The following is a 21,203-nucleotide window of genomic DNA, read 5'->3' as shown; positions in this document are numbered from 1 at the left end:
TGAGATGGGCACAGGAATTTTCCAAATTCCACTTTGAGATTTGTTATGTACCAGGCCCAGAGAACGTCAGGGCGGACGCTCTCTCACGCAAACCAGAGTATTTGGAGGGGGAGGGGGCAATCGAAGAAAGACATGTCATTCCTGAGGACCGCTGGGTGTGTGGGGCGGCGCTGGTGGGGAGACGAGAACTGGTAGAGGAAACGGAAAATGACGAATATGCCCAGAATAAGCTCAGAGGTCTCAGGGGAGAGGGTGAGAGCCCGGAGGGTTTTGAGGAAAGAAACGGGGCATTGTATTACAAAGGGGCACTGTATATACCAGAAGGTGAATTGAGAGGGAGGGTACTCAAGCAGTTGCACGATAGTCCCACGGCGGGACATTTTGGACAACACAAGACCATGTGGATGGTCACCAGGGAATTTTGGTGGCCCAAGGTGAGGGAAGATGTAAAGGAGTATGTAAGAGGGTGTGACCAATGTCAGAGGGCCAAGGGGGAAAGAAGGGCGCCGGCAGGGTTATTAGAACCATTACCCACGCCAGAACGGCCTTGGGAGGCGGTATCAATAGATTTTATGACGGATCTGCCCAAATCCAAGGGGAAAACGGCCATCATGGTAGTAGTGGACCTGTTAACTAAGATGTGCCACTTTGTAGCATGTTCACATGCAGTCACAGCGGAAGAAACGGCGAAGTTGTTTGTAGAACACATCTTCAGGCTGCACGGCGCCCCCTTGAGGGTTATCTCAGACCGCGGCAAACAATTTACTTCCAGGTTCTGGAGGAAGCTCATGAGCTTGCTGCACGTGGAAGTCAATTTTTCGACTGCCCGGCACCCTGAAACCAACGGGCAGGCGGAAAGAGCAAATGGCATCCTCCAACAATATCTGAGGTGTTATGTCAATGACAGAGAGAATGATTGGGTCGAAAAGCTGGCGCTGGCAGAATTTGCCTACAACAATGCGGAGAATGTGTCCACAGGGATGAGCCCCTTTTTGGCTAATTACGGGTGTCACCCCAGGGCATTCCCAGGGGAGGGAGGCGAGAGATGGAGCGTCCCAGCGGCCGAACATTTTGTAGAAGAGATGGAAGCGATCCATCGTCAGCTTCAGCTCAACTTAGAAAGGGCCAAGGCACAATATAAGAAGCAGGCAGACAAGAACAGAAGGGAAGGTGAAACAATAAGGGTAGGGGATCAGGTGTGGCTGTCTACCCAAGGGTTGCCGTTCAAAGGGGGTTGTAAAAAATTAAGACCCAAGAGATTGGGACCCTTTGAGGTCATTCAGCAGGTCAACCCAGTGGCTTTCAAACTCCGGTTACCCAGCCACATGAAATTGCACCCAGTGTTCCACAGGTCGTTACTGTCACCGTACAAGGGGGGAGGTGAAGGGGAGTACACCAGGGGACCAGTCTTGGAAGAGAGGGAAAGCAGTAACCATGTAGCGGAAATCCTCAATTCCAGGTGGAAGGGCAATCAGGTGGAGTATTTGGTGGCGTGGGAAGGGGAACCGGAGTCAGAAAACACCTGGGTGACCGCAGAGGAGGTCAATGACGAGGTTTTAACAGAAACGTTCCACCAAAGATTCCCGAGGAAACCACAGCCGGTAGCAAGGTTTAGGAGGGAGTATTTCGGCACCACAGACGAGGAAGAGGAACTGGAAGGATTCGCAGAGTCGGAGTTGGAAGAAGGAACGGACTCAGATGACGAGGAGTACCGAGAGACTAGGAACAACAACAAGTGGAGTAAGGTGTTCGAAACTTCGGACGATGAGGAAGGTTCTTTCCGGGGTTTTACCTCCTCCCAACCCGTAGGGGAGGAGACGGGAGGGGGTGAAGGGGGCCCTGGAGGGGAGGTGGATGTCAGGGAACTGCCATCGGCAGGACAGGAGGTGCAAAGGCTCTCTGAGGTAGAGAGAGACGTAACAGCTGAAGAGGGAACCAGTAGGGGGAGAACAGGAACGTCAAGGGAAGGAGAGTCGGAGGAATGGCTCAGAGACGCTTCCAGCGAAAACAGTGGGGAGGTCTCAGGACCTCCTATAGGGACACCCGTTCCTCGCCGGAAACTGTCACGCCGAGAGTCCAGAAGACGTGTTTCCGTTAAGGAGCTTTTATGTTGGAAACGTTTCCGAAAGCAACCACTTTCGGATTCTGCTAGCGATTGACGCAGCCATGCTGGAGGGGCTCCGTCACAGGCAGAGGTTTGAGAACTTGTTCAAACTCTGAGGGACTTGCAGTTTACGCACAAGCAGCTCTTCATCCCATCACAGCTGGTGAGCAGACATGCCCTGCTCCTGAGATCCCAGAAACATCTCTAGCAGGTCACTGTTGCAAACAGGATGCTGGACTTAATGGACATTTGGTCTGATTTAACAGGGCTGTTGGTTGTTTATTGCTGTTGGTGTTCTATATATCATTACAGATCTTGGGAATAAATATTTCACGATACCCTTCACTGCCAACTATCGTCTTGTCTCTCTCCTCCATCACCCTTATTGGGGCTTTCTCTTGCACTGTAAACAAACACACTTCTGCAAGTTTCCACATCAATTTCTATCCTCCTCCCCCCTTAGCAGTACAGAACCTTACACAACATTTTCTCTCCGTCCGGTTAAGGCAATCATACAGAGAGATGTGATTCACAGCCCATCAGTATTCCCTGCAGGGCGCAGAACTAATTGGTGTTATTTTCATAAAATAAAATAAAAACCTCCTGCCTCAAAAAGTGTGGCTCACTGATTGTGACGGCATGTATTTCCTGTTAATGCACAAGCAAGGGTCAAAGGAAGATTCCCTATCCTCCTATCAAAATTTCAAAGTGCACAAACAGAAATGCCTCAGGAAATACCTCATAAAAAGGTTACTTCCTGTTGTGGTGTTAAATAGCACTATTACTATTATCATTACTGCTGTGGCATAACAGTAGCTTTCTGTCGCCTGGCAGTCCTGCTAGTTCTGTGGAGTATTCCTGGTCACGGGGCTGCTTCTTCAACTCTCCCTCCTTTGTTTTTATACCCTTGCTAGGGATATGTTTAGCTGCTGTTTCAATGCCTAATTAGGTTCCTTGAGGTCAGGCTTTTGCCTTCCTTGTAGCAATGAGTCTTTGCTCTGCTTGTTTGCTGTCGTTGTTTATTGTCACAGCTTTGGTTGGCAGGTGAAGGGCATTGGGTATGATCAATAGTTGTGCAGAGGAACCTTAAAAGGGCTCTTTGGCAAGGGGGCACACTGAAAGCCACGGCCTCAGCTTAGGGGGGGCTGAGGATGAGCATCAGTTAATTCCCCCCCCCCCAAAAAAAACTGTAAAGCTACCATTGCAGGAAAACCACTGTAGCTATCCTTCTGAGATTTGTTGACATTCAGACCCTGAGAAGGGGCTACTTGCAAATTTAATCAGTTTCTTTCCCAAAATACAAAAGGTATAGACAGTTACCGTATTTTTCGCTCCATAAGACGCACCAGACCATAAGATGCACATAGTTTTTGGAGGAGGAAAACAAGAAAAAAAATATTCTGAATCCCAGAAGCCAGAACAGCAAGAGGGATTGCTGCTTTCGCTGCATAGCGATCCCTCTTGCTGTTTTGGTTTCTGGGATAGCTGTGCAGCCTGCATTCGCTCCATAAGACGCGCACACATTTCCCCTTACTTTTTAGGAGGGGAAAAGTGCGTCTTATAGAGCAAAAAATATGGTACTTTACTTAACGTCCCCACCCTCATACAAATGTTGAAGGTGCCTAGCACAACCTCCCTGAACTTATTTGTTTATAATTTGGCAAACTTTATCCACTTTGGAGGAGCTACTTTGCCTGTAAATTCCATCCACTTCTGTAAAACAAAATAAAACCCACAGTTATAACCATTTAAAACATTTCCCCACAAATAAGTGGCCGGGTGGCGGAATGAAGATTCGTTGTGCCAGATCAGGATTTGGCCTCAGATCAAAATGAGCTTTGGACCAAAACAAGCTGTTTTCCAAAGCCCTGAATAGGGATACAAATCAAATATTGTGGTCAATGCTCACCCCTGGTTTATAGTTCCTACATTCTAATGATTGCACAAGTATTATCCATCTGCATATGTCCTTGCAATTCCAGCTTAACAACACAAGCTGGCAGAGTTGAAGGCACAAGACCCTTCCATATCATTTGCTGGTGCAGCAAGTCTTGGGATCAGTCCGTTAATCTTTAATCACTCAAATGAAATATTAAGTTTAGGTCCCTAGGTACAGATTTAAGGAGCCTAATCTTAAGCATTCAGGTTTGAATTTTTAATTTGAAGTCATCTCTAGTCTTCCAAATTTAGCTTGGAGACTGCAGTTCCTGAGAAGTACTTGAGAGTCATCAAATAAGCTCTTTCCCACTTTTGTAAAGATTGGACATTTTTGTAAACTCCCTTCAAGAGAAAACCAGCACACCAGGGAGAAAGTATATTGGATAGCCTGCTGCGCTGATTTTTTATTCACAAGGAAAATTTTTAATGTTGGGGAGCATTAAAAAATGAGATCCAGCACCTGTAGTTTGAGGAGGTGCTGCTTATTCCATCTTATTCTGTTGCATTTGTAGATCAAGGCCCCATGATCATCTCACCTTCGTGTATAGCATAAGACAGACTATTTTGTCCCACCTTTCTTGGAAAGGCAGAAATTATTATCTTCTACCATCAGGGACGCGGGTGGCGCTGTGGGTTAAAGCCTCAGCACCTAGGGCTTGCCGATCGAAAGGTCGGCGGTTCGAATCCCCGCGGCGGGGTGCGCTCTCGCTGTTCGGTCCCAGCGTCTGCCAACCTAGCAGTTCGAAAGCACTCCCGGGTGCAAGTAGATAAATAGGGACCGCTTACTAGCGGGAAGGTAAACGGCGTTTCCGTGTGCGGCTCTGGCTCGCCAGAGCAGCGATGTCACGCTGGCCACGTGACCCGGAAGTGTCTTCGGACAGCGCTGGCCCTTGGCCTCTTTGAGTGAGATGGGCGCACAACCCTAGAGTCTGTCAAGACTGGCCCGTACGGGCAGGGGTACCTTTACCTTTTTACCATCAGGGTGAATGCTATTGAACCCAATAACTTAGCATTGGACTCTGGAGTGCTTTTCAGAAAGGCATCTGGTCTCCATTTGGACTGTATGTGATGACAAATGGCCAACCGCTCTTGCGGTCTTAACATAGGGGTGTGTGTGTGTGTGTGTGTGTGTGTGTGTGTAATCATACATCAAGAAGCTTTCACACTGCACCAGTATAAAGCACTGACAATGCTCCTTCATACACCATCTGCTTATTCTTTTCCAGATCCGTTTATAAGCTGCCATTGGTACCTGGTATGCACCCCCATGGTCCAAGAAGCAGGGCTAGGGTGCTTTACAAAGCAAGCTTCCAAATTCTCTTTTGACGTGTCCCAATTCACATCTATTAACTACTTCGGACTACAACTTGCATGTATAGCTCACGCCGTAAGCAATGTATTTCTTAAGATCATGTCATAGCTGCTGTAATGCCATAAACATAAAATATTCTTTCCAATTCAATAAATCATAGTCTCATACATACTGGTAGGACATCAGTTAGCGCCAGAGCACAGCACAGAGCAGTCTGTAAATCTAATTACTATTATTTACAACAATCAGCAGCAGCAGGCTTATTTGCTGTGAGACAGGTCACCGTTCTCTAAAGTTCATGTTGCTGCAAAGCAACTTTGATTATGGAAAGGCATGGAATACATATATTAAAATCAGTCATTTTCTGTAAAAAAATAAATCTCTGGCCTTCCGTGTTGCTAAAAAAAAAAGGTGGATTGTGATTACAGCATGTCAAAGTTTATGGTCTGCACAATAAACACAATGTTTTCAAAACAGTATCATTTTTAAACTGTATTCAGGATGGTTTCATCTCTGGTGCCATTTACAACAAGGTGCACACAGCCCTTGAACTCTGGTGCAATCCATATGCTATGAGCAAGAAAGCCTCTCTTTGATTTTCTGCAGTGCTTTAGATCTCAGGGTGATAGCCAAGGTTACATTCAGAGCAGACCCACTAAAACCAATGCCCTTAAGTCGCATCGGTCCAATGATTTCATAGGGTCTACTCAGAGTATGATTTAGCTTGATATCACCTTGAAATAATAAAGTTCCACCCCCTAGTTCAGGGGTGGCCAGCTCCCAAGAGACTGCGATCTACTCACAGAGCTAAAAACTGGCAGTGATCTACCCCCTAGATCACTAGGGGGTTCAGGTAAAAGTTGTTGAGTTTTTTAAAGGGAGGAGGTAGGTCCATTTTGGGGGGGGGGGGTTCAGGTTGAGCTTTTGTTAGGGGAGTAAAATTGTTGAACATCTTTGGGGGAGCCAATGATCTAATACTGATCTACCTATTGGACATGCCTACCCTGGTTCATTTTTTTTGTTTGCATGCTCTTTTCTTGTATTCCATTATGTCTCCCTCCCCACCCCAAGAAGAAATTGTAAGTTGAGGATGAGGTCACATAATCAAGGCTATGCAGCTGCCCAACTTTTTAATGCATTAGCCCCCCTCCCCATAATGTACTGCAGTGGTACCTCGGGTTACATATGCTTCAGGTTACATACGCTTTAGGTTACAGACTCCGCTAACCCAGAAATAGTACCTCGGGTTAAGAACTTTGCTTCAGGATGAGAACAGAAATCGTGCTCCGGCGGTGCGGCAGCAGCAGGAGGCCCCATTAGCTAAAGTAGTGCTTCAGGTTAAGAACAGTTTCAGGTTATGAACGGACCTCCGGAACGAAGTAAGTACTTAACCCGAGGTTCCACTGTATGCACTTTCTATAATCTAGCTTGCGGACATCTTCTTTTAGTCAATGATGGAATGGATCTACTCCTGTTATCCATGTCGATATGCAGAGGGTCCGGGAGGCCAGCTGGCAAGCCCAGTTTGGACGTCTCCTTCCATCGGCCCATGCTCTGACGTAAATCAGCGACCCGGACTTTAGAAGCCAGGGCACGTAATTAGCAGAGTGTACTGCGCACACAGAAGCAGGCGTGAGGCGTATGAAGTCATGCTACAGCTACAGATTTATTAAACATAAGACAGAACAAAGAAATATGTTGTCTCTCTCTCATGTCGTCTCGGAGAGAACAGCAAAAGCAAACTCTATGCACAAACACAAGTTCCCAGCATACTGTGCTGGAATGGAAACAGACATGTGACACGCAACAATCTCATGCCTGTTCCTTAAGGTGGAATGGAAATGTCAACAATCCATTCATTATCTAGTTAGTTAAGAAGATAATTCATTGCTTTCAGGGCCGGGGTGGGGTGGGGGTGGGGGAGTGGAATAGATTTACCAAATCAGATCAAACTTTTCACAAGGCAGCTTTTTCAGTCACTTTATGATAAACACTCACAGATTTGCATACGGTAGTGGTTATGACCTGCAAAGCCCTAAACAGCTTGGGATCAGGCAACAAGAAGGGCTGCTTTCTTCTCAAGTCCTGAGATCTTCTGGAGAGTGCCTTCTTTAGTCCCACCAATGTGCTAAGCCATGGTGGGCAGGGACACAAGACAGGGCCTTCTCAGTGGCTGCACCCAAGCTTTGGAACTCCGTTCTTAAGTAGGTCTACTTAGCCTCCTCTCTGATCAGACAATAGGTTGTATCCAACAGCAGTTGGAGCAGACCACTAAAATGATTTAACATGGCTAATTTAGGTACATTAATTTCAGTGGTTCTACTCTAAGTAAAACTTAGTTGGATAAAACCCAATGTCTTGTTTAGTTAGATAAGCCTTTGAGCTCGTTGGATAGATTTGGTTTTTAGAAAAATTATGGCTCATCTTAGCACGTTTTAATGTGGCTGTTTTTTAAAATTGATTTTTATAATATGATCATTTTTTATGTTTTATCTACTCCCCTTTTTATTTTATTGTTGCAGTTTTTTTATTAAAAAATATACTGTCAATTTATTGTTGTTGCTGTTGCTAGATAACGCTACTAGTAATGCAAAACAAAACCAAAAAACAAAAACCAGCAATGTGAATTCACTCTAAAGAGGGGCGGGGGAGGAAATGCTGCAGCCCTAATATTTAAATTCTGTGCCCCTGCTTTGCTTGTGATGACACATTGAGTCTCACTTACTTAGAGAAAGTTCATTTTGCAGTGCTCTCCAAGGTTGCTTTGATTAAGAAGCTAATATATGATAAAGATTGCCTCATGAATGCCAAGTATTATTTTTAGAATCAATTAAGTAGAGGAGGCATCCATTGCGGAAGCCCACATCATAGAGAACAGAGATCTTTAAGCATTTCTCGACGCATAGTAACTAAAGTGAGAATGAAATCACCTTTCTTATCATGCCTTCTGCTTAAGCTTGACCAAAGACATCCTTGGACCACTGGATTCCATAGAGAGAAGACTGGATATCGGTGAGACGACAAAAGATGTTTTGACATTCCGTCTCATAGCGCTAGAACTTGGGAGCCATCGAATGAAGCTGAATGTTCAGTCCAGATGAAAGAACTTCTCCACGCAGTGCATATAGCTAAACTATGGCATTCACTCCCATAAGATTTAGTGATGACTTTCAAAGGGGATTAGACAAATTCACAAAGGTTAAGGCTATCAGTGTCTACTAGTCACAATGACTATACAGTGGTACCTTGGGACACTTCAGGTTACAGACGCTTCAGGTTACAGACTCCGTTAACCCAGAAATAGTACCTTGGGTTAAGAACTTTGCTTCAGGATGAGAACAGAAATCATGCTCTGGCGGCGCAGCGGCAGCGGGAGGCCCCATTAGCTAAAGTGGCACCTCAGGTTAAGAACAGTTTCAGGTTAAGAACGGACTTCCAGGGCGAATTAAGTTCTTAACCCGAGATACCACTGTATTCTACCTCCACTCTTCGAGGTAGAATGTTTCTGTATACCAGCTGCTAGCAATCACAAGGAGGGAGACAGATGTTGCGCTCAGTCCTTGCTTGTTGCCTTCTGACAGGCATCTGATAAGAACAAGGATGCTGGACTAAATGGGCATTTGGTCTCATCCAGCAGGCTCCTGTGCATTTCTTTTAATCACCCAAAAGGCTAGTTGTATCTTTGGTTAGAGAAACAACAACCAAGAACAAGAAGATACTAAATATTATAAGACACTTTGCTAATTTAATTTTCCATCATGTTAAGTTTACAGCCCGAATTTAACACAATCCTCTCAGTAAACGGTAGTCCTAGTCATTAACCCAAAATGTTTGGTTAATCTATTTTCTTCCTCAAAGCAACGTATAGTTTTGTGTTCGGCATCACAAGAAAAACTGTCCTTGTCAGATGGAAATAATGTGGAGCGAGGCCGATAAGCCTCAGCCTGGATACACAACAAAATTTACATCGCCTGAGAAAGTTGTTTATTCATCACTGTTTTATCCCATTCATCCCTCAAGGAACCCCAGGGTGATTTCTGTACATGATGAGATTACCCTGTAAACTATTTCAAGTATGTAATTGCTTCAAGTTCTCTTCCTCCAAATGAATCACAAAGATTTTTTGCCCTGTTATTTAGCCTATAATAATTTGAATATTGCTATGTGTCCCATATATCTATATCTATATCTATATCTATATCTATATCTATATCTATATCTATATCTATATCTATATCTATATGCCCTGCCTCCCTAAAGACTCAGAAAAGACAACAAGCAATATCCTAATCTCTGCCTTGCCATGTCATATGTGGACATGGCTTTAAGGACTGTGTCCTGCTTGCACATTTTTTATTCCGAGCTTGCATGAAATGGCACATTCTGCAGATGTGCAGAAAAACGGACGGAGCCAAGAATGGCACTCTCCAACCCACAAAAGCCTAAATATTTTCCACAAGGACTTCTCCTTGTTGACACAAGGATATGAGAATCCAGAGCACACTCAACTGAAACAAGCCTGGAGGGTTCTAAAGGAGGGGCTGGATGGGGGGGGGGGAGAGATCTGAGATGGAAGTTTAGCTTGCAGCTAGAATCCAGTGAAAAGACCTAATGCTGGAAAGAAGCCTTCTGACCGATCAAGAGGTTGTTGTTGTTGTTTAGTCGTTTAGTCGTGTCCGACTCTTTGTGACCCCATGGACCAGAGCACGCCAGGCACTCCTGTCTCCTACTGCTTCCCGCAGTTTGATCAAACTCATGCTGGTAGTTCAAGAACACTGTCCAACCATCTCATCCTCTGTCATCCCCTTCTCCATCTTTCCCAACATCAGGGTCTTTTCCAGGGAGTCTTCTCTTCTCATGAGGTGGCCAAAGTATTGGAGCCTCAGCTTCACAATCTGTCCTTCCAGTGAGCACTCAGGGCTGATTTCCTTCAGAATGGATAGGTTGGATCTTCTTGCATTCCATGGGACTCTCAAGAGTCTCCTCCAGCACCACAATTCAAAAGATTGAGAGGTAGGATATCTCAAAACAAAAGTTGCAGGGAGTAGGGTTACTCAAGCCGAGGTAAGCTCAGATTGCAAGCAATAGCCAGGAGCAGCAATGATCAAGGCCAATTGAGCGGAGTTCATAGCACAGAAACCTGTTCCTGCTGCTTAAAAAAAAAAGTGGGGGGGGGGGGAGAGAGCGGGGTTCAAAATGTCTTGCCAATTATCTTAGCGATGTCTGCACACTGCCAGCCTCTTTCCAGTCTGCCCAACCACCTGAAGAGGCTGTAGGAAATGGAGAAGAGGCTCTCTTAGAAATCCATGAAGCCACCGGGCATTCTGTTCGTTAACATTACAGATCACTATCAAAGGCTTCCCCTGAAAAGGTACTTGAAGGAGCCGGACAGCATCCAGCCAATTTAACGAGAATATCAGCACGGACTGGTTCGTGGCATCCGTGAAAAACACTTTTTTAAAAGAACTAATTTCAGTTTGTAATAACTCCAGTTGCCCTTATTTACCATGCCGTTTCCTGTTTTCTAGTGTTCAGGGTAAATCGCTGTCTCTATTTTTGAGGGTGCATTTTTAGATCTCAACAGCACACATCTCATATACCTCAGATTTCTTCAGACTTCTGGGTCTCCAGCGAAATATCTGCGTGGTCTCTTGCCACATTAGGCTCTTTTGAGAGTAAGGTTGGAATAGCAATTAAATAAATAGGCTAGGTTAAATGAATGCTGCACACAGGGGCTAAAGAATCGCTGTCAGCAACATGCAATGGTGAGCACACTTGGTCAGTGATAGTCCATGTGAGAGTAGGGGTGTTATAGGCACACCAGTGTCCCTACTGTAACCGCTGGCGTGTTGGAGCGTAAGTGATAATAAGAAAGAATAGAATGGCTACTGTCTTGGCAAACCAATGGAAGAACACAAGGGCAGGTTTGGCCAATATTCATGGGATGCTGATAAAAATTATCCTTCTGACCTTAGCTACTCAGCGGCTGCCACATCTGCTTTGTAGGATATCTGTGTGTTCTCCCTCTTACCCATTCTTAGGGTTCTGTTGCGATGGAAATATTTAATCTGATCCTTATGGCAAACTTGCAGCGTATGCTCAATATAGTCCTTGATGCACAGAGCAAAAGTGATATGTGTAACCGCTGTTGTTTCTCCAGTAGATGGCACAATTTGTTTTGACTTAGAGAGCTTTACTACAAAAGGAATAGCACATGGGGGTGGAGAATCACATTTCAATGCCAGGAGATGTTTCCTTACTAATGTCCTTGTGCACAGCCAAGAGTTTAAAACTACAAGTTCCACATCTGCACCAAAGGAAGTTGCAGGTGTTCGCCATTAAACCTCTTCTCCTCCCATAAAATACTTTCCAGACCAGCAAAACTGGATGGAAAATGGTTTATTATGCCTGTTGGCATTAGGATATTGTCTCTGTTGGCATAACATATGCGAAGGGAAGTTGAATTGTAGAACAGCCTATAGATCAGTCTCAAGAGAGGAGGGGATGCTAATCTTTTTCAAACTCAGGACCATAATGGCGGTCGGCTAATTCCCTGAGGGCCACCTGCCAGGGGTGGGTGCAGCCAAGTTGTGTGTGTGTGTGTGTGTGCGCGTGCGCGCGCGCGCACAGGCTAAGAGCACACTCCCCACAAATACAGCACTCGCCAGACATGCAGCAACACAACCAATCCATATCAAGGATTTGATGTTGGCTCCTGCAGCCAATCGGAAGCCGTGTAAGCCGCGTTGGACGTTCGGGTTCCAAAGAATGTTCACAAACCGGAACACTCACTTCCAGGTTTGTGGCATTTGGGAGCCGAAATGTTTGACTCGCAAGGCATTTGGGATCCAAGTTACAACTGTATATTTATTAGACCCATCCAAAAAGAAGTCCCATCTATTCAAATGCTGAAAGTTGGAAGCATCCTTCTATGTGTATGAATGAGCCACGTAGTCTTAAAGTTATCTATTTTTGGTTTCCGTGTGTGTCTGGCAATATGTGTTGAGCTATTACGCTATATGCCACTTCTATTTTGGAACATGAACTATTCCATTCATCCCGGATAAACCCCTAATCCCTTCCTTTACCTGCAATGATGTCAGGCACAATTTTTTTTATCATTGCCTTTCCCCCATCAGTTTGCTTAGACTGCTAATGAAAATATTGAATTAAATATATTGCAACGTTTATCCGTGAGGAACACCATTATTTATTTAGTTTCAACTTGAAAGTTCACCTTTAAGCGCCGACCACCAGCTCCTTGCTAATCTCGAAATACTTGTATTTATGCTTGCCTTTTCCATTTAAGAAGCGATTTCCCAGTGGCGCAAGCTAGATCAAATTTGTGTGATGAAATTCTAAGAGGATATGCCCTGTGTTGCCCTGGCCTATGGGGCAAAACCCCACCACCACCACGCTTTTAAAAAAATAAAAATAAAAAGTATATCAGATTAGTCTGGTGAGTAAAACAAGCCTGTATTCCAACACAAGGATAATATCTCAGCAGAAAGCTGAGAGCATGTGGGTGCAAGGGATTAATGCATATTGTTGGGCAGAGATAAGACTGATGGAAGCTACCAAAGGAAACAGCCCTCCACACACTTACTTGAAATCAATGGGATGTAAACTTCATTAACATTGAGCTGTAAATAATCCTCATGCCCAATGTTAGTGGCAGCTCATCATGAACAGAGACGTTAAAATTGCTATTAGAGGGATCATCTGTGTTATCCTATTCCCTGTGTCAGGATAAGGTCAACCCTAATAGCTGCTATACCAGCAACGCAGCACGTGCAATGCTTAGCCCGTTCCCAACATTTCATTGCACTCCAGCATGACCAAGAAGCAACAGGAAGGATTGAACCTACTTAGGTCCATTGCTCCTACAGCTGTTCCTTCTAGATTGCTCCAGATCCTCATAGCCAAAAACCTCATTTTGACTTCCCACCTAAATTTGTTGGTGCTTGTACACACAGGCGGCCTTTTTAAAGCTAACCAACTTTCCCTTTTCACTGTCATGCCCTGCTCTGATCTCTGAACCTCTTTTCAAGAAAATGAAAGCAGCTAAGTATTGTATTGTGGAAAATATCTCTTGTGGTGGTCAGCTGGGAAGGATGTTCCGTGTCTGCACTGTGCAGTGAATTTTGCTCTCAGGGGCAAAGTAGTCATTTCAGTTTAGATTCATTTTCCATTCTGGTTGTTGTTAGCAGTTATAGCAATACAAACACCCCCCCACCCCACCCTATACTGTTTCTTAAAATCAATATACCTTGTCCACAGGCTTACAATCCCATCTAACTAAATTTAACACTGCATTTTAAAATTGTTGTAACATGTCCTGGGAAAGGGTGTCCAAGAAATCTAAAATTATCAACACTATCACCACTGAACCCACATGTCAAAAATGAGAAACAGGAAGAAAAAAAACCTGGAAGAGAAACAGGCACAATATACAAAGCCAGAATGTAGCTGGGAAAAGTCCATAAAGTTGAGCACTCTTTGAGTCAGTCTTAAAGAAAGGTAATAATGACTGTAACCAAAATACAATATTCCAGATGTGGTTTCACCAGAACCTTGAAGAAGCATCCCCAAATACTTCCATGCTCCTGCTAGAGACACATTCCCTTTATGCATCCAAAAAGTTTCCTGGCAGTGTCACCCCGGGATACTGTAGACCCCAAGGTAATATGCATCATGCTTGGTGAAATTCAGAAGCCAGGGACATTGCTCAAAGACTGAAACCCTCTACGTACATTGGAGTAAACTCCTTTGCATACAGAAGGATTACCCTCCAAGTAAACCTTCAGCTGACTGGAGTGGAAGAAAAGGAGTTAGAGGAGATGAGCCCCTTGACATACTGGAGAGCCAGTGTGGTGTAGTGGTTAAGAGCAGTAGACTTGTAATCTGGTGAAGCGGGTTCGCTTCCCTGCTCCTCCACATGCAGCTGCTGGGTGAGCTTGGGCCAGTCACACTTCTTTGAAGTCTCTCAGCCTCACTCACCTCGCAGAGTGTTTGTAGTGGGGGAGGAAGGGAAAGGAGAATGTTAGCTGCTTTGAGAATCCTTCGGGTAGTGATAAAGCGGGGTAACAAATCCAAACTACTACTACTGCTACTACTACTCCTCCTCCTCCTCCTCTTCTTCTTCTTCTTCTTCTTCTTCTTCACATCTGCCTAGTGATCCACCTGCTAACATCAGGCCTACTTCTTTTAGTGGGACAGAATTAAGCCTGTTCAACAGATGGTCCACCAAGACTCCCATCCATAAATGGGAGCCCACCTGGAGTTTTACAAAACTTGCCTAGAGCAGGGAGGCTGTCCAGAATACAATGGGGGGCGGGCACAATAAGGGCTTCTGAGTCTGAAGTTGCACAGGTCTGATTTAATCAGTTACTAGTTGGAGCAGGACACCCTTTAGATGTTACTAGAGTAATGCACTTCCATTCCACAGCTGTGTTGCAACATTTAAAGGCCTGGCATTGTATCGCCAAAGCTAACCACACAGCTCCTTCCTGACCATTCATCACCTCCAATGGAGTTAACGGCATTGGAAGGGTCAGTATAGCTATAGCTGGGCCTGCCCAACTAGATGCCTGTGCGAAATCTGGAAGCAGGACCTCAGTGCAACATCTTTCTCCCTGTTTGTGATCCCCAGCAACTTGTATAAATATTAGAGCTCTCATGCTTTAAAGGCCACAGTGGCTGCTAAGTGCAAGAATGATGTTTGGGTTGCCTTCCATAAATATACTGCCTCCTGACCTGAGCTTTGCCGTAGCGTCAACTACCAGTATAAATAAGGAACACCATAGCTCTGTCGCAGCTGTCAGCACAAAATAAAGCAGGATGAAAGGTCTTTAGCCATCCTTTTCAGAAGCGCTTGTAAATATCACATTTGCTCAGATCCCGTTCACTCCCATAGTCCAGGGCTGCTGTCAAAATAATGTAAACTTATAGCGAAGTGCCACCTTCTTTCTCCGGAGAGGCTTCGGAATAACCAAGCCATCTGCCCAGCGCCATCTGCTGTTGCTTTAGAAGTAAATTGGTCCGGTCAGTCGGAAAAGGGGTTTACGCAAATGGCTGCTTTGCAGGATACTTGCGTCCCCGGCAACGTCTTCAGATCTCTTCAAGGATGTGTTTTTCTTGGCGTTTCTGCTGTTTTAATTGCGCCTTTGGCTGTGTCTGCGACTCTGCACCTCTCCAGTACTTCAACTTTACAAGTCTCTCGTTAGAGGGCTTTCCTTATTAGAGACGCACAGGCTCGGGATTTTCCTCTACAAATCATTTTTTTAAAAAAGAAAGAGAACACTGGGATTTCACAATTGCAGCCTCAAAATCTGTTGGGCTCATGGCAGAGTTTGAACCTATAGCGAGACTTGAACTCGTGACCTGAAGGATGGCAAGTGAGGATGCAGCTGATACTTCACTTTTGAGCTCTGGTCAAAGGAAAGGCGTGTCGGGATATCAGTCACGTTACCTGAGAGAGCCACCTTGCACTGATGGCAAGGCAAGGCAAGGCAAGGCAAGGCAAGGCAAGGCAGAGTCAGAGTCAGATGATACTCCTTAAGCAAGGAAAAGACCTGTTCTTGACTTCTAGCTAGATTCTCTTGTCCTCAGCTGGACAAGGCAATTCCTTGCAAAGGGGAGAACCTTGAAATGGAATGGCTAAGTGGCAGGTTTAGCTTTTGCCAGAAAGAGTCAAATTTGAGTGCAAAAGTCAAATCATGCAAATCCAGCATAATTATCTTTTTAAGGAAGAAGAAAACGCCTTGTAATGAGAGAAAGGATGGAATGATCTCCAGGAAGAAGAGACAGTTGGAGTTTTCCAGCGAGTGCAGAATGTGTTGTAAATTGGGAGAGTGTCTGCAGCAAAGCATTTGTGACATGTGATGTTAATGTGGTAAATGCAAACTGGCAATAGTTGCCAACTTGCATTTTAACATGTACACGGGAGTCCTGCTGAAATCTTAAGAATTAAAATTTCGTATCAAGGTAATTAAGACCACACACTAAAAGAAGGAGGAGGAGAAATGGATCCTATGCCCTTAATATACTATGCAAATTAAAGAAATCTGCTCATTTCCTGCACAATCTACTCATCTGCTCTGTTTCTGCTAATTACAAAGTAGGCCAAGGAAGGACTATGTGGATCACTAAAATCCTGCCCACTGGAAGTAATAAAGCACAAACACAGACCCTCCAAGTGTCCCTATTGTCCAGGAACAGTCCCATATTTACAGAAGCCACCCGGTTTCTGATTTGATTCCAGAATGTCCTGCTTTTCCTTAGAATGTCCCTATTTTGATCAGAGAAATGTTGGAGTTATGCGACCCTCAAGCCAAGGAGATAAGTAAATATACAACTTTTAGAAGACATCTGAAGGCAGCCCTGCATAGGGAAGTTTTTTAAATGTTTAATGTTTTATTATGTTTTTATATATGTTGGAAGCTGCCCAGAGTGGCTGGAGCAACCTAGTCAGATGGGCAGTGTATTATTATTATTATTATTATTATTGAATAGGGCATCCCTATTTTTATCGGAGAAATATTAGAGGGTATGCAATCATAGATGTATAGAAGTAAAGTCCATTGACCACAATAGGACTTTCTTTCATGAAGAGGTTGTAGGATTTCAAGTTTTCTGGAGTGGTGTGTGAAATTTCACCAGGCATTCACCACACACTTTAAAACATACAGTTATAACCATCAGGGCTACAAACCTACTGTTTTTTTAAAAAACCCCACAATGCCCAGTATCCACTTTCTGTCCTTTTTCTGCACTTGTGGGGAATCATGCCAGGACTTCCACTTTGCTTGTAGTCCACCCTGATCATTACTAATGCTTTTACTGTTTGGATTCCCCCCCCCCCCCCGACCACGCAGCCCGATTCAGAAAAATCTGATGAAAACTGGAAGCGAGACTCAAGAGGATGAGGGCCACAGGAATTTTCTTCAAGGAAAGATGGAGCATAGGTAGGAATGAAGAGGGTGGAGTATTTGCTAGCTATAATATGTTGCCTTTCCTTTAAAAATGCAGCACAGTGCAGTAAAATCACAACAGATAAATGCATTATCATCCATTAACTTACAGAATGGAAAGAGCTTGCGCCTAACATCCCATATGCATACAGCACAAAATCGGATCAAATCCCAAACAGCTTTTATGAAATGTCTTAGTTGACCACAAGGAATAATTCCTTCCTTCCTTCCTTCCTTCCTTCCTTCCTTCCTTCCTTCCTTCCTTCTACAAGGGACAATTTCTACAGCCTAGGTGCTGTTATGGAAAAAGACACAGGTGGCACTGTGGTCTAAACCACTGAGCCTCTTGGGCTTGCCGATCGGAAGTTTGGCAGTTCGAATCCCCGCAACGGGGTGAGCTCCCAGTTCCTGCCAACCTAGCAGTTCGAAAGCATGCCAATGCAAGTAGATAAATAGGTACCGCTGTGGCAGGAAGGTAAATGGTGTTTCCGTGTCACGGTGTTCCATTGCACCAGAAGCAGTTTAGTCATGCTGGCCACATGACCTGGAAAGCTGTCTGTCGACAAACACCGGCTCCCTCACCCAGAAAGCAAGATGAGCGCCACAACCCCATAGTCGCCTTTGACTGGATTTAACTGTCCAAGGGTCCTTTATCTTTTTTACCTTTTTATGGGAAAAGAGCTGGTTTGTGTATCCATCAAATGGACCTCCCTTGAAATTGAAGTAAGGCCTCCAGTGAAGGTCTTAATAAACCAGGAAAGTTATTAGGAAGTCTTGTTACTTCGTCAGCTAATCTTGCCCTCCCCCCTTCCACCACCCTGCTGCCATTCACCCACCTCAATCATCACATACGTGTGGGTATATTTACAGCATCCCACCTGTTTTGTACAGGGCCCGTCCAGTGGAGTCACTAACTCGCAAGCTTAAACTACACCACAAGGTCTGAATATGTTGCAGGAAGGGGCTGCTTCACAATTTTAACAGGATTTTGGGCCATACAGAGAGGCTGATTTGAAGGCTGAAAAGCAAGCCTTAATTAACTTATTGAAAAGGAGGGTAAGAAGTGGCTTGATTAAGGTTTGTAAAGTAGCACCTCCGTGGGGAGAAAGTATTGGGCACTAAAGGGCTCTTAATTCTACCAGTGAAAAGCATAATTGGAACAAATGTCTGGAATTTAAAGTGGAAAGGATTCAAATTAGAAAGAAGGCACATTCTTCTTCTTCTCTCTCTCTCTTAAAAATGAGAAGATGATTAACTATTGGAAGAATCTTGCCAAAGGAGAGAAAGAGGGTGGGTTTGCCTTGAGTTTCTGTCTTTAGATTAGGAACTGATACCCTTTGACAGATATGCTTCAGTAACCAAAGTATCAAAAGTTTAGTTAATTAGAATTCAGGGAGCTTGTCGATCTCAGGAGGCCTTCCTGGCCTTAAACTTTCTTAATTATAGCAGCACACTGGAATTGCTGCCCCAGTTGGACCGGTCGGTGTCAGCTTTCAATGTAAAGTGGGGGGGGGGGGGGAGGCAGCCTAAATTAAATCACCAACATGACCTTCAAGACATAACATGGGGTAGCATCATAATGCATTATAATATGAGAATCGATTGTCTTTGTGGGTTTTGCTGCTTAATAAATGTGTTCCTACTGTGGACATATAGGCTATGGTTTCCCTCTGTTTAAAAATGGTAACGGGAGAACAATTAGAAGACCGGGAATAGCTAAAATGCTCACTTTTCCTTATTATTTCTCACCAAGCAGTCAGTGCTGCTGGATCTTCGACACACCTATGCAAAGGTGGTCGGGGGGGGGGGGAGGAATTGCTTGTTGCAAAGCCCCTCCCTTGCCTTCCAGGAGGACATTAGCTAAGGATATTCTTCCAACCCCAGGCTTTCTAGTAGTTAGCTAGCTCTTCTAGCTCCAATAGGACAGCACTTACCCAGAGCTCCCCAGGACTCAACACACTTCTGCTTTGCTTTAAGAACAGGTGTACTTCTATATCCCTTCTCTGCTTCTAGGGCAGGCTTATAGCAAAATTGTCATGCCCACACTTCTGTCAGCCTCTTAAAATAGTTAGGGAACTTTTTATTCTTTAATCAAGGTGTATGTTTCATAGAATTTGCTACCTGTATAGATTGTAACTTTGTGGTCTGAAACGGCATTTATTGTCGCTCCTATTTTATATAATAAAGCAAGCTATTTTTTTAGTCCTCTGTGAGAGCTTCTTGTGGGCATAAGTTTAAGAGTCAACACATATATATAACACACACATATATATGTGTTATATATATGTGTGTGTTATATATATATATGTGTGTTTGAGATTATATATATATATATATATATATTTGCTTTCGTAGATTTTCACGGGTACAGGAATGCAGGTTTTGGTGTCCTCGGGTGTCTTCCCGTGTAAAAGTTGGGGTGTCTAGGCGACGTTTCGACGAGGTCTCACTCGTCATCTTCAGGCTGGTGCTTTCGGCTTCTTGTTACTGGAACAGAGCAGGATCTCAGTGTTTGAGTTCCTATAAATACTGTTGAGGAGGTGTGGTGTATAGCCTCCAATGTTCTGGGCAGAGAGGAGGTTCCCAGGCTAGTGTGCCTTTTCTTCTTTTGTTCCTTAATTACTTGAGGGATATCTTGAGTGATTTCTTGAGTGATTTCCTGAATCCCACTTAGGTGGGTCATTAGGTGTGGATTAGTTGCTAAAGCCTTCGTGTCTTGAACTCTTGAACTTTGTGAAGAGTTTTTCTGAGAAGATGGCTGTACTGCACTTGGTTGTGCTCTGGCTTGGCTTCGTGTATAGGGGCGAGCTGTGGTTTTGTGGCCTGTGCCAGCCAGATCTGTGTAGGGATTGCAGGGGGGTGCCTGCAATCCCTACACAGATCTGGCTGGCACAGGCCACAAAACCACAGCTCGCCCCTATACACGAAGCCAAGCCAGAGCACAACCAAGTGCAGTACAGCCATCTTCTCAGAAAAACTCTTCACAAAGTTCAAGAGTTCAAGACACGAAGGCTTTAGCAACTAATCCACACCTAATGACCCACCTAAGTGGGATTCAGGAAATCACTCAAGAAATCACTCAAGATATCCCTCAAGTAATTAAGGAACAAAAGAAGAAAAGGCACACTAGCCTGGGAACCTCCTCTCTGCCCAGAACATTGGAGGCTATACACCACACCTCCTCAACAGTATTTATAGGAACTCAAACACTGAGATCCTGCTCTGTTCCAGTAACAAGAAGCCGAAAGCACCAGCCTGAAGATGACGAGTGAGACCTCGTCGAAACGTCGCCTAGACACCCCAACTTTTACACGGGAAGACACCCGAGGACACCAAAACCTGCATATATATATATATATATATATATATAAAATCACATGTCATCACTCCGGAAAAATATCCTAAACTTCTCAGCAGTGTGTATATGAACATAAGGTAAAAAAGGTAAAGGACCCCTGGATGATTAAGTCCAGTCAAAGGTGACTATGGGGTTGAAAGGCTCATCTTGCTTTCAGGCTGAGGGAGCCGGCATTTGTCCAGACAGCTTTCCGGGTCATGTGGCTAGCATGACTAAACCCCTTCTGGTGCAATGGAACAGTGTGATGGAAGCCAGAATGCACGGAAACACTGTTTACCTTCCTACCGCAGTGGTACCTCTTTATCTACTTGCACTGGTGTGCTTTTTAACTGCTAGGTTGGCAGGAGCTGGCACAGAGCAACAGGAGCTCACCCTGTAATGGGGATTTGAACCACCAACCTTCTGATCAGCAAGCCCAAGAAGCTCAGTGGTTTAGACCACAGCACCACCCGCGTTGAGTGCTGGCCATGCACACTTGAGTCCATGTACACATTCCGGCCCATGATCCCTAAACCCCTC

General features: G+C 44.6%; 1 protein-coding gene across 1 annotated transcript in view; it reads right to left on the bottom strand.

Moving 5' to 3' along the window:
• The window catches only part of TRABD2A (TraB domain containing 2A), a 115,706-nt gene extending 107,395 nt beyond the window's left edge, over nucleotides 1–8,311 (bottom strand). Inside the window, exon 1 of the mRNA XM_083420147.1 lies at nucleotides 8,285–8,311. Within this exon, the coding sequence (XP_083276273.1) occupies nucleotides 8,285–8,296 (12 nt within the window). The 5' untranslated portion in view covers nucleotides 8,297–8,311. The remainder of the gene's footprint in view (nucleotides 1–8,284) is intronic.
• Between the last annotated feature and the right edge of the window lie 12,892 nt (nucleotides 8,312–21,203).

This window comes from Podarcis tiliguerta (genome assembly GCF_965153285.1).
Source record: "Podarcis tiliguerta genome assembly, chromosome: 17".
Lineage (NCBI taxonomy): Eukaryota > Metazoa > Chordata > Lepidosauria > Squamata > Lacertidae > Podarcis > Podarcis tiliguerta.
The sequence above is the reverse complement of the archived record's forward strand: the minus strand, read 5'-3'. Positions and strand labels throughout refer to the sequence as shown.